The 15,325-nt window shown below is 51.0% G+C and overlaps 1 protein-coding gene across 2 annotated transcripts in view; it reads right to left on the bottom strand.

Moving 5' to 3' along the window:
- Positions 1-7,858: 7,858 nt before the first annotated feature.
- The window catches only part of TRAPPC12 (trafficking protein particle complex subunit 12), a 108,464-nt gene continuing 100,997 nt past the window's right edge, over positions 7,859-15,325 (bottom strand). For both annotated transcript variants that reach the window (XM_053587106.1, XM_053587107.1), the window contains exons 10-12: positions 12,735-12,835; positions 10,992-11,079; positions 7,859-10,811 (exon numbers count right to left, since the gene is read on the bottom strand). In XM_053587106.1, coding sequence (XP_053443081.1) covers positions 10,569-10,811; positions 10,992-11,079; positions 12,735-12,835 — 432 coding nt within the window. In that variant the 3' untranslated portion in view covers positions 7,859-10,568. The remainder of the gene's footprint in view (positions 10,812-10,991; positions 11,080-12,734; positions 12,836-15,325) is intronic.

The raw sequence follows: 15,325 nt of genomic DNA, 5'->3' as shown, positions 1-15,325 counted from the left end.
GTGGCCTTTTTTGATTTTTGTGGGCATCCAGAGAGTTTTGGCTGCTGGCTCCGGCCAATGGCAGCAGGTCCTGGGCACTTGGGTTCAGCTCTCACCCTCTGTGACTGGGTGTCCCAGGCCTGCTTGTGCCAGGCAGGGGTCAGAGTGGAGGCCGGTGACAGAGTTCTGCCAGAGCACTTCAGTGAAATAACTCACTGTTTCCCTACAGTATTGCTCACATCTTTGATTTTTTTAAAAATCAGTTTTACTGAGGTGTAACTCACATAAAATAAAATGTACTCTTTTTATTATTTCAGAATATTATAGGGGGACAGACATTTTGGTCACATAAATTGCTTTTGCGCGTTTTGGGTCAAAGTTCTAAGTGTGCCCCTCACCAAGGTAGTGGGCATTGCGCCTGTGAGGTGTGAGTCTACCCATCCCCCCCACCTGCCTGATTTCCAATGAATATTATTTCTGTATGTGCACATAAGTGTTGATCGATTAGTTCCTATTTATTTATTTATTTAAGACAGAGTCTTATTCTGTTGCCCAGGCTAGAGTGCCATGGCATCATAGCTCATAGCAACCTCAAATTCCGGGGCTTAAGTGATCTCTCTACCTCAGCCTCCAAGGAGCTAGGTCTGTAGCCACCCACCACAACACCTGGCTAAATTTTCTGTTTGTAGTGGAGTCTGGGTCTCTTGCTCATACTGGACTCCTGAGCTCAAAGGATCCTCCTGCCTGGGCCTTCCAGAGTGCTGGGATTGCAGGTGTGGCCGATTATTTCCAATTTAATACTTAGCACGTGTGGTGCTCATTTTTCCATTCTTGTGATACTTCACTTAGCACAATGGTCTCCAGTCCATCCAGGTTAAGGCAGGAGATACTAGTTTACCATCGTTTTTATGGCTGAGAAGTGCTCCATGGTATACATACATATTTTATTAATCCGTTCACATACTGATGGGTACTTGGGTTTCTACGTCTTGCGATTGTGAATTGTGCTGCTTTAAGCATGAAACGTAGATAGGTGTGATCTGCTTCAGGTCACTGGAGGTTGGCGTGAACTTGGCCATTTCAGAATAGGGAACAGTTGCAGCTTCAGCCACCTGCATCCAGCATGGCCCAGGGCGAGGCCTCAGGGCTCCCTGCTCACCCTGGGCCTTGGCGTGGTGCTTTTCTAATGGATGCTCTGAGGAGTGCTAGTCTCTGTGAAATGGTTCATTCCCAAAGGGTTCTGCTGTTGCTTTGGGCCACTACCTTCTGTGTCCCCCTCCCATTGATCTGTGGTGCACACTTTCATATGAAGGTCATGGGGTCTTGCCTAACTTAGTTTCCCCAGCTTTGTTGAACTTTACAAGCTTTTTCACATGGTGCCCACTGACAGGAGAACAGGACGGTCTGTGTGTACTGAACTGTGCAAAGAGTCAGGGTTATCCCCCAGAGACCTGTAGTCATCTTTCTGGGGTGTGTTAGCGTCTGAGGGAATTAGGAGGAATTTCTCCCTCCCTTCTGCAGACTGACAGTTAAGACCAGCACGCGGGGGAAATTAGACCAAGGTGGCAGAAGACTTGGGTCCCCTCCCTAGTGCCTAAAATCCAATCAAGTGACAAAGTATGTTTGTTTAAAACCTTTGTCCACAAGCTTTTTGACAATCCTTAAAAGACGGATCCCAGTTCTTCTCCCCTTGAGTGTGGGCTCCATTTAGTGACTTATAGGGTGTGGCAGGAGGGACTGTGTGGCATCTGTCATGAGGTGGTCCCACACCCCCTATCTCTTGAATGGGCAGACCCCGGGGGAAGCCAGGTTCTGTGTCAAGAGGAGGCTGGCGCAGCCCTGTGGGGCGGTTGCAGGCTGTCCACTCGTCACTGGCCGGGTGTGGAGCAGGCCCTCCAAGCCGGTCTAGCTGTCAGTGACGCAGCCCTGACATCTTTGCTGCAATCTCATGGGAGATCCAGCACCACCAGCCGACCCAGAAACTAGGCGCTGAAGTACATTTTGTTAAAACAGCACAGATAATGGGTGTGCCAAGTGTGAACCCCAAGCCATATGCTTCCCTCCTTTCACCTCGAAGGAGCACTATCAGTGGCTGAAAAATGTTGAGAAACACAAAGCGATGGAACAGACCTGCAGAAACAAGATAGGACCCGAGCTGCGGCAGGCCTCGGAGCGGGGAGTGAGGGGCAGAGACAAGGTAGGACCCGAGCTGCGGCAGGCCTCGGAGCGGGGAGTGAGGGGCAGAAACAAGGTAGGACCCGAGCTGCGGCAGGCCTTGGAGCGGGGAGTGAGGGGCAGAGACAAGGTAGGACCCGAGCTGCGGCAGGCCTCGGAGCGGGGAGTGAGGGGCAGAAACAAGATAGGACTCGAGCTGCGGCAGGCCTTGGAGTGGGGAGTGAGGGGCAGAAACAAGATAGGACCCGAGCTGCGGCAGGCCTCGGAGCGGGGAGTGAGGGGCAGAGGCGGGTGGCGCTACGGGGGGCCTTGGTGCCCACGCAGGCTGTGCGCACTTGCAGGATGGAAGCAGTGGGTCCTGTGGTCCATTCTGCATGCCGTGCTGGCTGCTGGGTGCTCTCAGGTGTGGAGTGGGTGAGAGGAAGGAGTGGGAACGGCTCCTCTGCCCGTTGCAGAGGCTGGTCAGTGTCTTCGGGAGGTGTTGATGGGAGGGCTGGCTCCTGTGTCTGCCTGATTCTGTGCTTTTAAATGTTCCTGATGTGATCTCTTAATAATTAGGGCATTTTTTTTGTCACAAGTGACAGAAGCCAGACATAAAGGAGCCTCTGCCAGGGACTGGGGAGGGCCGAGCAGGTCCCCTCTGCAGGGGACTTCATTCCCCTCTGCAAACGAGCTGGTTCCTCGTGGTGGGCACATGGTGCAGACAGTTTTAGAACCTCAAATCTCGTCCCACTTCTGGGGAGTGACTGTCCAGACAGGGTCTGTGGGGCTGGCTCTGGGTCAGGGCCAGGGCCAGCAGGGCTGTGGTGGCTGCAGTGACCAGCTGCTGTGTCCTCCTTGGTGATTTCTCTTGTGGGTTTAAGTTCCACTTGCATAAAGTGAAAACAGCTTGTTAAGTCAGCCTGTGTGAGTTTGTGAGCGGATGGGACAGAGGAGGCTTAGTCTTCATTCAGAGAAGCCATCCCTCAAGTTCATGAAATGTCTCCACATAAGCCCTGGGCATGGTGGTTTGTGGACAGTTTGAGGCCACCTGGCTGTGCTGTGCATGTGACTGGCCACTGGGCACTCCTGTGAATAGGAGGGGCTGGGACCAGCATTGCACTGGGCCTGTGGGGACTGTACATCTTGCCCCAGGGCTGCCCCCTGACCAGGGTGGGTGGCCCTTTGACCAGGGTGGGTGGCCGTCTAACTTCCCTCTGGTTGCTGTGGTGGAAGGTGGACAGGCCGTGTGGGTTTATGCCCATCCCATGCTTGGTCTTCACTTTCTTCCTGATCCTTAAAGGAACTAAAAACAAAAGATAAGTAAAAATCTCCCAGCCGTTCTGAAGATCTGCTCAACTTCATGGAAAGGAGTTGGAGGACGTAAGGATTCCTCAGACCCCAGTGTAGAAGCTGGCTTATTTGTAGGTGGGTTTTGCTCTGCCCAGTTCTATCTCTGAGGCTTCATTTCTCATGACAGAGAGCTGTGATTGCTCAGCAGGTGCAAGTCACACGCTTGGTCATGTCACAGCGTCAGGACTTGGGATTGGACTGCTCTCCTGTCCCCTGAGGTGGGGTGTGCTCTCCACTCCTTAGTTCTGTAAATAGTACTGTGGACCAGAGCCATCTGGTGAGAAAAATCAACCAAGTCCTGAGCTGCTCCCGCTAGCCAGCCAGGTGTACAGCCACTGTGCGTGCCAGGCACAAGCTCTCGGCCAGCTTGTCCTGTGGAAGGGGCCTGGTCAGACAGAGGTGGACTGTGGGAGCGGTGGCTAGAGTTGGGCCCTCTGCTGCGGCTGCTCTGGGTGTCGTGTAAGGAACCCCTGGGTGCCCTCCAGAGGGTGATTCCTGGGGACAGCAGGATGTCATTGGTGTAGGTCCTTGACCAGATTTGCCATAACCGTTGCCTGAGCCCTGAGGAGGGCAGACAGGTGCCGGCCAAGGGACAGGGTTCTGCAAGGTTGCCCCTACACCAGGCTGCAGTCAGGCCCCGCCTGGATGGGAGGGAGCACCTCCACTGGGAGCACCAATTCTCAATTGCTCTCTCTTCTCTGGTTTCTCCCTTAGAAAGCCATTATTTTTAAAACAATATTTCAAATGTGGTGGCGGCCAAGGCACTGGGAGCATCTGGGCAGGAAGATAGCACCCAGGCCGGAGGATCTGGGGTGGGGTGTCCCTGGTGAGCGCAGTGTTGTGGTGAGGGTGGTGGGGTGTGCTGCCCACAGAGACCCCTCCTCTGCCCTGTTGTCATACTGTGAGGTCTTTTACCTCCCTATTATGGGTGCTGTGCTTATTTTGCACCAACCTTTAAAGAAATCCAAACAGAATTTCTTCTGGGTTATACAGTGGTCTGGCCAAGGGCAAATTGATGGATCAATGTGATTTGCTTTAGCATCCGACACTTGCCAGCTGGCTCCCCCACTAATTAATCCTGATGGCCCTCTGGCGCCGGGCTTTATCGACTGCCCGTGCAGAAGGACATGGGGTGGGGTCCCCAAGGACACAAGGATGACACGGCAGGCCCAGGGCAGGTGGCGGCACAGCAGCTGAGCCCAGCAGTGGGAGGCTCCTTGTGAGTGCAGGGGGCAGGGAGGTGTCCGAGTGGACGGAGGCTCAGATGCCGGAATCATTCCCTGAGGTGGTGAGTCTGGTGCTGCCCCTCTAACAACTGCGCGACTTCAGGTAGATTCTCTAAAACTCTCATGCGTCTCATCTGTAGAAGGGGATGCCTCGTGCCCATGGAGCAGGGCCCATGTGTGAGGTTCCTGGAACAATGCTGGCTCCTGGAGGCATCTTTCATCCTGTGAGATCTAAAGGGTTTTATTTGATCCTCACTGGAGCACTGCTGGTAGGTGTGGTGGCTTCAAGAGTGTCCTCTAAACACTCATGTCTCCTGGAGCCTCACGACATGATTGGATATGGAACAGAGTCTCTGCCAGTGTGGCTGGACAAGGACTTCAGATGGAGACGTCCTGGACCCCAGTGGGCACTAAGTCCAGATTGGTGTCTGGAGGTGACACAGACATGGAGGCCAGAGGCTGTGATGAAGTGGCCCCAAGCCAGGAGCACCAGGGGTGACTGCAGCGTGGGAGTTGGGAGGGAGGCGTGGGGCAGGTTCTCCCTCAGCGTCAAGGGCACCCACCTGCTGGACCCTGTGCTTACACCTCTGGCCCTTGAGCTGTGGGGACAGTTTCCATTGCAGTCCCCCAGTTCATGACAGTTATGGTGGCCATGGGACATCAGTACACAGGTTCCAAGTCAGATATTCCTTTATCCAGAGTCCCAGAGTAAATAGCCAGTTATTTGTCCCAAAGAATCCTCTAATTTTTCATATATTTTATAGAAATTTATTCTTATTACTCCAGCACTTGTAATCAAGGTGTAAGTTCCTTAAGCCTACAGATACCTGTCCCTCTCTTATGCAGGCTACACCTGTGACCTGGCTGCTCCTCCTGCTGCAGCGGTGGGGAGCCCCATTGCCCATATTGCCGGCTGTCCTACCTCTGTCCAGTTTCTGCAGTTTCGGCTCAGAGGCCCCACCCTGGGGAGAGCAGAGGGAGCCCAGAGACCCTTTTCTGGTCAAGAAGCTGCTGCTGCCCCCTGCTCACCCTGTGCCCTGCTGGGTGCCTTGCTGTGTGCAGGGCAGTGCTGGTCAGTGACAGCACACTGGGGCCAGAAGATAAACACTGGCTCTGAACAGGGCGGAGGATTGCCTTCCCTCTGTCCTTAGCTGTGATGGCATGTCCCTTGGGGCAGAGCTTGCTGTTTGAATGGGCTGTCACGTTCGGAATGCGTCAGAGAGAGGCTGTGAACTCTCGGAGTGGCCGTGGCAGAGTCTGAGGAGCAGGCCCTCAGGCAGAAGTTGGGTCCCAGGAGCAGAAACATCCTGGGGCCATATGTGCAACTTGGAGGGAAATAGCTCCAAGCCACAGCACAGTGTGGGGCAGCTGCAGTCCTGGTTTTCCCAGAAAAATTTCTTCTTTCCTACCCCATCCTCTAAACCTCTTATTCTTCTTGTTTTTCATGTGTGTGTGGTATTTGTGTGTATATGTAGTTGGTGTAAAATGTATGCGTATCTGCTGTACAGGTGTTGTGAGGTGCGTGTGAGCGTGCGTGCTTCTGGGCTTTGTGCACACGTGTGCCCGGGGTGCCTGCCAGAGCCCAGGCCACTGCCCCGGTGGCTGAACCCTGCATGAACCTGACCTACAGTGCGCAGCCTGCAGGACATTCAGTTTGCAGCATGTGAAAGGCACACAACTCAGTGGGACACTTATGAGCTGGGGCATTACCAGTGGTTGGAACCTGCCTCTGCCACCTTTCAACCATGAGGCCTGGGGAGTCACCTGGCATTTCTAACTTTCACGCTCTCACCTGTGAATTTCCACTTCCCAGAACTGCTGTTAGCATTCCGTGAAATGCCATGTAAAGAAGTGACCAATAATGCCTTTTCTATTTGTGTTCTTGTATATCAAAAGGAAGTAATTTAACCTACACATTATTTTGGGGATAAAGGAAAAGACATCCATTGCAGGGCCACACGGATCTACGGCACCCACAGAATTACACTCATGGAGGACCAGTGGCTCTGACAGCACAGATGGGTCAGTGCTGGGCACAGCAGCCGGGAGCTGCTGGCTCTGAGCCCAGGTGCCCTGGAGTGCCAGGCCACCCTCTCAGTGCTGACTACGGTGCGGTCCACGATGGGGTGTTCACGTGAGAGCCGTCCTGGGCATTTGTTATGTCCCAGCTGTTGTTCAGCAACAGAAGTCAGCAAACTATGATCCACGGGCCAAACAGACTGGTCTTGAGTGTCCTGAAAGAGTTGGTAAAACAAAAACAAACCAAAAAAATGTGTCAACTCCTGTTCTTAGTGGCACGCAGCACATACGGGGGCATGCCACCCTCTTCCAGGGTGACCTGCAGGACGTCGATAAGCAGAGCTGCCCCCATGCCCAGTCCTGCCTGTGCACGGTCCCACAGGGCCCTGCAGAATGCCGACAGGCTCCCATAAGGCCAGGCCACCACTTTATAAGCTTAGTTATTACTCCCATAACATTTTTTTTTTTTTTTAGAGACAGAGTTTCACTTTATTGTGCCCTCAGTAGAGTGCCTAGAGTGCCGTAGCACCACAGCTCACAGCAACCTCCAATTCCTGGGCTTAGGCGATTCTCTTGCCTCAGCCTCCCAAGTAGCTGGGACTACAGGTGCCCGCTACAATGCCCAGCTATTTTTTTTTTTTTTGTTGTTGTTGTTACAATTTGGCCAGGGACAGGTTTGAACCCACCACCCTTGCTCGGTATATGGGGCTGGCGCCCTACCCACTGAGCCATAGGCGCTGCCCTCCTGTAACGTTTTTATTTGAATAAAATGCAGAGAACATGCTGAAATAGCATTTATGCACTGCTAAAGTTTGGGAAATTTGATAGTCTGGTTGCTTTTCCCTTCACAATCCAGGAGAAAAGTGAGGAAGGGGATTGTTCCCGAAAGGCACAGTGACAGTGTCATTAAGAGTGATTCTAACAATAACAGTTGCTGAGAGAATTGATGGCGTGACTTTGTAACACAATAGACCTTTACAAACAGCCTGTCTTTCCCAGTCTCATGTCCCAGGAGCAACAATATCCCGGCTTCCTTAGGATGCTGAGAACTCCCTCACGTGTGCACAGCAAGAAAAATTTGTGAGGTTTTGCTTTGCCCCAGAGAAGAGCCCAGCACACGGCACAATGTTTATTTTTATTCATTTATTAAACAAACAAACAAACAAACAACCCCCAAAGACATGCACTGTTTTTGAAAAGGAGCCAAGCACAGGAGAGAACAGAAATGTGATGGGAGCCTGGAGCCGCCCGTGAGAGGCAGAGGCCCAGCATCACTCACACGAGTGGCACAGACCTAGGGCCATGGTCTCAGGACTGCAGGCTATACTCATTATTGTTTTTTTAAGGTCAAATGAAATCTGTCTCTAGCCCTTTGCCTCGGACTTGGTGGGGAATTCAGTTCTGGCTGTCGCGGGGCCCCTCCCTCTGCACAGGATGAAACCAAAACTCAGCCTCCAATGCTGCCTGGAAGGTGTTGGTCTCTGGACAGCTGTCAGGACATCCCGTGGCCACTGGCATGCTGCTGTCTGACCACACAGTGCCCCAGACCAGCAGGGCCAGGACTGAGAATGCTGGGGGCCTGAGCGCCGCCCCCCAGGCTCACCATCCAGAAGAACATTCTGGGTCCTGTCTTGTCACAGAGTCAGGGCCCAGATTCTGGGCAAAGTAGCACCTCCAGACAGCCCCAGCTGGGGCAGCTTCTATTCTGTCCTTGCTGGCAAAGGAGTTCTTGGCAGCACCTCTGTGCGGGTAAGCCTGAAGCTGTGGGAGAGCCACGTGCCTGTGGAGCCAGACCCTGGAACACGACATGCAATGGCCTCTCAGAAACTGACCTGCAACCTCAGGGCCCCGCACACCTGCTCTGCTGGGCCTGGAGTCCCAGGGTCCCATACATCTGCTCCACAGACCCTGGAGTCTGTGCACAGCATGTCAGGATGACAAGGGAGGCTGAAGGCAGAGCCAGCGCGAGATGACACCTGTGGGGCTGGCAGGTGCTGCGGAGCCTGAGAGGTCCTAAGGTCAGACCACAAGAAGAGCAGAAGGGGAGTGTGGGCAGGAGGTGGCTTTGGGGGTGATAGTGGACAGGCTGGGAGGATGCATGGGGTGCGGTAGGGCATCCAGGCAGAGACAACCACAGGTGGGGCAGGGCCTCTGAGGGGACACAGGAGAGATGCTGGCAGCACAAGAAGGCTGGGCTGCAAGCCCCAGGGGCTCCAAGGTCTGCCACCCTGAGCCCAGGCCCTTGCAGCTAAATTCTGTGGGCCGGGGTGGGGCTGAGGATGTGCATTTCTGAAGACACATTCCAGGAAACACAGGTGCTACTGGGCCAGGAACCCCACTTTGAGAACTACTGATGTAACACTGCTCTAAGGTTCAGCCAAACACATGCAGGAAAAAACTCCGCTCAGGAGCCGGTGCGGCGTGGTGTCAGGAGTGAGCACAAGAAAAGCCCGCAGTCCTGAAGCCAGATTTGAAGGAAAACCCTCCAAGTGAAGGACCTGAACACACTGCTCACCCATCACGAGTTACCCAGTAGCACGGATGGTTTAGGCGTGAAACTGCCAGGAAACAATGTGTTGACAGCAGCTGTCCCTGATTCATTTCACCCAGCCTCAATCCCCAGCTCCCAAAGTCAGCCTGCTTTATTCTTTCTTCCCTCTTCATCTCTTAGCTGCTTGTAATACCGAATCACTGAGCACCTCTAACATTTTAGCACTAGTTGATGAAACTTTTAGACACAAACAATCCATGTCACTGGGTAACTTGTGGCCCAGTCAGCAACGTGTTAAATGATATCAACTTTTGGGGTTTTTTAAAATTAAAGTTTAATTTTTCTCTGTTTTTGAAGAGAGAGATTTTAAAATCTCCTTGGTATTCAATGGTCCTTTTCACCACTCATCTCTTTTTTCTCCTCCTGTAAAGTGCAATGATACCGTATTTTAGCAAATGGGCTGAGACTGTCTGGGAGATGCTCCATCTCCATGTTTCTACTTTACCAAAAGACTGAATAGGAACAAAGCTTGGCTTTGTGCACTGGATGTTTATATTTCAGAATCTCTAAAATGAATTATTAGAATATATTTGAAAATGCATTAGAAAAGCTAGATATTTAAAGCACTTTTGCCAGAGAACTTCAATAAACTGAAGAAATTTTCAGGTATTTCAATTTTTTTAAAAGCAAGGATAACTATGTGAATATTACAGCTGATGTCCTGACTTCCAGGCATACTATCAGCCCCGCCCCCGCCTCCCCCACCTGTGCCGTGAACGTCCGTCCTCATTTCATTGTGCACATGAAGCCTTTATCCTGCTCTGCTCCCCACATGGCAAAATCCAGGAGAAATGACGGGCTCTTCATCCAGTACCAGGCACTCAAGGCATCAGGCTGAAAAAGAATCAGCTGACTAAGACTGATGAGTTTAGTTTGGGGCTGTGGAAGGAAGATGACGGTTTCTCTACCATTACTGACAAAAATTCCTCCAGAACGTCAGGTGTGTGGCAAGAAGGGCTCATGTCTGCCAGTCTTTCTCTGGACACTCAGTTAGTGAAAGAGGCAGGCTAGCCTCCAGGGATAAATAGGAGGACCCATGTGTGCATGGGCTGCCTGTGCCCACAAGCCCCAGTGCAGCCCTGGGATGGTCAGCTCCTATTCATGAACTGCGGTCGAGGTGCAGGATGGAGCTGGCTGGAGTCCAGCAGCTGCCAGACAGCCTTAGGATCAAGAAGATGCTCCAGACATCAGTGAAAAGACGTTTTATTAAGCCCCTCAGAGCTGCATTAATACGTTAGCTCCATGTACACAGTCTACAGAGATGCAGGTGTTCTAGAGAGCTTTGACTACGCCAGCTTGAGGCACTGCGTGTTAAAGCTGTCTCCTTCCCTGCTGGCCACGGCCTCGAGCAGGCCTTGCTTCTTCTGCACACTGCGCGAGGACTCCAGCTCGTACATGGTGGTCAGGTTGAAGAGCACGCTCTCGTGCAGACAGCGCCCAGGGTCCTGCTGGACCATGGCCTCCAGCTGTCGCAGGGAGTCCTTGAGCCTGCCCAGGTAGAGCAGACACACGGCGGCGTTGTTGTTGGCCTAGGAGGGCAGCACAATGAGAGGTTGCTCAGCAGTCAGCAGTCACCCCAGCCAGCACCGCAGCTGCCTTAGCCTGTGGACCCCAGGGAGGCCACAGGTGCACTTCTGTGTCTATTTCCAGTACCTGCAAAATGCGGAGGGCCAGGCCCGGGGTCACTGAGCATGCCTCTGGGATCTTACCACTGTGTTTGTGGGGTCCATCCTCAGAATCTCCGTGAAGAATCTGTGGGCTTCTGCAAAGTTGTTCTGTCCCAGGTGCAGGAAAGCTCTGAAACACAAAACACAGGAAAGGTGGCGGGGACAACCAGGACGCTGGAGCATACCTGCACCTCACAGCACTTGCCCTGATGCCTTCGCTGCCTAAACATTCTGGCCAGCAAATTAAAACCACTCAGTTTTTTTTTTTTTTTTTTAAGAGACAGAGTCTTACTCTGTTGCCCTTGGTAGAGTGCTGTGGCATCACAGCTCACAGCAACCTCCAGCTCTAGGGCTTAGGTGATTCTCTTGCCTCAGTCTTCCAAGTAGCTGGGACTACAGGCACCTGCCACAACGCCTGGCTATATTTTTGTTGCAATTTGGCCAGGGCCAAATATACCCACCACCCTTGGTATATGGGGCTGGTGCCCCACCCACTGAGCCACAGGCACCACCCTCAGTTTTTTTTTTTTTTTTTTTATTAATTTAGATATAGAAACTTGACCTAAAATTATGTCCTGATAAGAAAACTGGCACCTGTTTTGTTCTCACACTCTGGTCTTGTGTGTGTGTGCTATCCCAGTGCAGCTGTGTCTCAGCAGATACGCACACAAAGCTGTGCCTCGCCACCTCCCGGCTTCAGCCGGAGAAGCTGCCACGGAGCACGGCACACGGGCCTCAACACACATACGGAGACAGCGGGCACGGAGGATAGCACATGGGTCTCAACACACACATGGAGACAGCGGGCACGGAGCACAGCACACGGGTATCAACACACACACGGAGACAGCGGGCACGGAGCACGGCACACGGGTCTCAACACACACACGGAGACAGCGGGCACGGAGCACGGCACACGGGTCTCAACACACACACGGAGACAGCGGGCACGGAGCACGGCACACGGGTCTCAACACACACACGGAGACAGCGGGCACGGAGCATGGCACACGGGTCTCAACACACACACAGAGACAGCCGGCACAGAGCACGGCACACGGGTCTCAACACACACACGGAGACAGCGGACATGGAGCACGGCACACGGGTCTCAACACACACACACGGAGACAGGGGGCACGGAGCACGGCACACGGGTCTCAACACACACATGGAGACAGCGGGCACGGAGCACGGCACACGGGTCTCAACACACACACACGGAGACAGGGGGCACGGAGCACGGCACACGGGTCTCAACACACACATGGAGACAGCGGGCACGGAGCACGGCACACGGGTATCAACACACACACACGGAGACAGCGGGCACAGAGCACGGCACACGGGCATCAACACACACACGGAGACAGCGTGCACGGAGCATGGCACACGGGCATCAACACACACACGGAGACAGCGGGCACGGAGCACGGCACACGGGTCTCAACACACACACGGAGACAGCAGGCACGGAGCACGGCACATGGGTCTCAACACACACACGGAGACAGTGGGCACTCAGCAAACTTAACACTGACAGTGGGGCGACACAAGCAGTTCTTTGAGAAACAAACGGGGAGAAATGTCCCATTAAAATCAGTTTTATGATTAAAAGAACAATGAAATTCAAGAAAATCCCCATGTACTTCTTGGCCTCTAACTCTGACACACACAGGACAGGAAGAGGTACAATGAGGGACGTTTTCTCCAGATCAATAAGTAGAACTTAAACTCTTTGGGGGAAACTTGATAATATGTATATTGAGTTTAAAAAATATTTACCTGTTCATTAAAACCATTATTTTACCCTGCAGTCCATCCAATTTCTGTGCCACTTTCTCAACCTCTTGAAAATACTTTTCGGCTGTTTTTATGTCTCCAATCTGCTTTGACAAAATTATTTAGTCAGTTTATTTGACAATTTAAATGTAAGTCTCCACCCACATGTGTAGTTGCCTAATATCACATTAGAATATGAAGACATTAATGTGTCAGGCAGGGGAGAACATCGGTAAACATTCGGTAATCTTTGCTTTTTGTGAAAAGCCAAGAGACATTTAGGTATAATGGAGTGTTAACGTTCTGTATGCCAGAATTAAGTTGTTGCTACACATGCATTCTGTATAGAAAGTCTTGTACCCTTTGAAGTGAATTCTGGCATAGCATTAAGTAAAATAAAAAACCAAAATGAACTATTAATTAAAAACACCTTTCAAGGATTTAGGTTTCCCAAGTTCAGCACTATTCTCTAGCAATGGAACTCATCATGAGTATCATGCAAGTATCCTGAGGAAACTGGGGAAACTGGTGGAAAAAATGACATTCTGGCTATATTGCCATTGCTGTGAGCGATAAATGTCCTTTGTCTCTGACCCAGGAATCTCACATCTTTTATCAGCATTCATGAAAATGCCAGCTAACTTTAAGGCTTGAGAGAAGGACAAAGCCTCAGACACCTCACCGCCAGTGAGGAAGCAACCCTCTAGAAAACTAATAAAAGGCCTAAACTCTGCAGAGGTGTATGAATAGTTTTTAAAAAGCCATCATTCCCTGGCTTGCTTTCCTAGAATTGTTCACTGCCCAGGAGTCACACAGCTGATAGATGTTCGGCTTTCTTCACTGCTCCCACAGACAACATCACCTTGTGAAAGCTGAGGCGGGTCTTTGAGTCGTGCTCTAGACCAGTGTTTTTCAACTGTTTTTATTTATTTATTTATTTATTTATTTTTAGAGACAGAGTCTCACTATCTCGCCCTCAGTAGAGTGCCAGAGTCACAGCTCACAGCAACCTCAGACTCTTGGGCTTAAGTGATTCTCTTGCTTCAATCAGCCTTCTAAGTAGCTGGGACTACAGGTGCCCGCCACAACGCCTCGCTATTTTTTGTTGCAGTTGTTATTGTCGTTTAGCAGGCCTGGGTCAGGTTTGAACCTGCCAGCCCCGGTGTATGTGGCCGGCGCTTTAACCACTGAGCTACAGGCACTGAGCCTTTCAACCATTTTTAATCTCTCGGTGCACTTAAATGATATTGATCCAAAAAAGGGTAAAAAAAAAATACTTACTGTTCTTCAAACTTATTTCAAAAATAATTAATGATCTTTAAAAATTTTCACAACACACCTGAGACCCTCTCACGCCACACGAGTGTGCCGCAGCACAGTGGTTAAGAATCACTGCTCTAGGCTCTGCATTCTGTTGGACCAACTGACCCAACCAGACCAGTGGCCCAAGGAATGCACTCAACTGGTCTTGTGACCTGGGAACTGCCTTAGCAACGAGAACACAGCTTCTGCTTCCCAGTAGCAGATCTGATTCCCTAACCTTCTGCCTTTTAAACTATCTTTAAAAATCCTTTCTCCCAAATTCTCAGGGCGACAGATTTGAGAACTTCCTCCCACCTCCTCACAGGGCGCCTGAGACATTAAATTTTCTCCACTGTAACCCTGCTGTGTCAGAGTCCTGGCTTCCTCCCGAGCAGTGGACAGTGACCTGGTAGGGTTGTAAGATGACACTGTCCCGCAGAAGAAAACATCACATTAGGAAGAAGAAAAACAAACCAAAAAAGAAACACAAACTGGAAGTGGACAGCACTTCTCCACCGCCTGCCTCCTGTTGCAGTCTGCAGTGGTCGAAAGCGCTGACTACAGACCTCAGTAATTGGACAAAAAGAAACCGAAGTCAGTGTGGGCTCCACAGCACGGCCCTCAGCTTGAACGTGGGAGTTTCTGGCATTATGTTCATATTAATTAAAATCCTGCTTAACAGGACAATGTCTCATATTGACCCAGAGATTATTACAGCTAACAATCAAGATTGAATAATGATAAAGTCCTAATATGCCCTGGGAACTGTGCTGAGTGCCTCAAACACGTACAGCCCATCTGAATCTCGTGACAGGCCATGACCCAGACCTGATTACTGGCTTCATTTTCTGGGTGAGAAGTGAGGCTCTGGGGGGTTGGTGATTTTTGCAGGTCACACAGCAGACATCAAACCCCTAGGTCTCAAAACCCAGGTCTGCCCAATTCCCAGACTACACACTGACCCCATCCCATGAGGACAAATAGGTCAACAGGGGACTTCTATGGAAACAATATTTTGTGAAAGATAATAGTAATTTTGGTATATTTTTGCCACCCACTTATCACCTGATGATTTGAAAGTTCCTATCTTCGTAATTATTAAAACATAATTAGTATTTAAAAAGTCCAACCTATTCTAAAAGTTAGAAGCAGCTGAAAAAATAAAGCAATATAAAAAGGTAATTATAACTATTGTAGTATAGTGACAAAATAAGTCTGTAAAATACTATTTAAAAAACACACAATAGGGGTGGAGCCTGTGGCTCAGTGGGTAGGGCACTGACCACATACAC

The sequence above is a fragment of the Nycticebus coucang genome, chromosome 4 (genome assembly GCF_027406575.1).
Source record: "Nycticebus coucang isolate mNycCou1 chromosome 4, mNycCou1.pri, whole genome shotgun sequence".
In the NCBI taxonomy this organism is placed as follows: domain Eukaryota; kingdom Metazoa; phylum Chordata; class Mammalia; order Primates; family Lorisidae; genus Nycticebus; species Nycticebus coucang.
The sequence above is the reverse complement of the archived record's forward strand: the minus strand, read 5'-3'. Positions and strand labels throughout refer to the sequence as shown.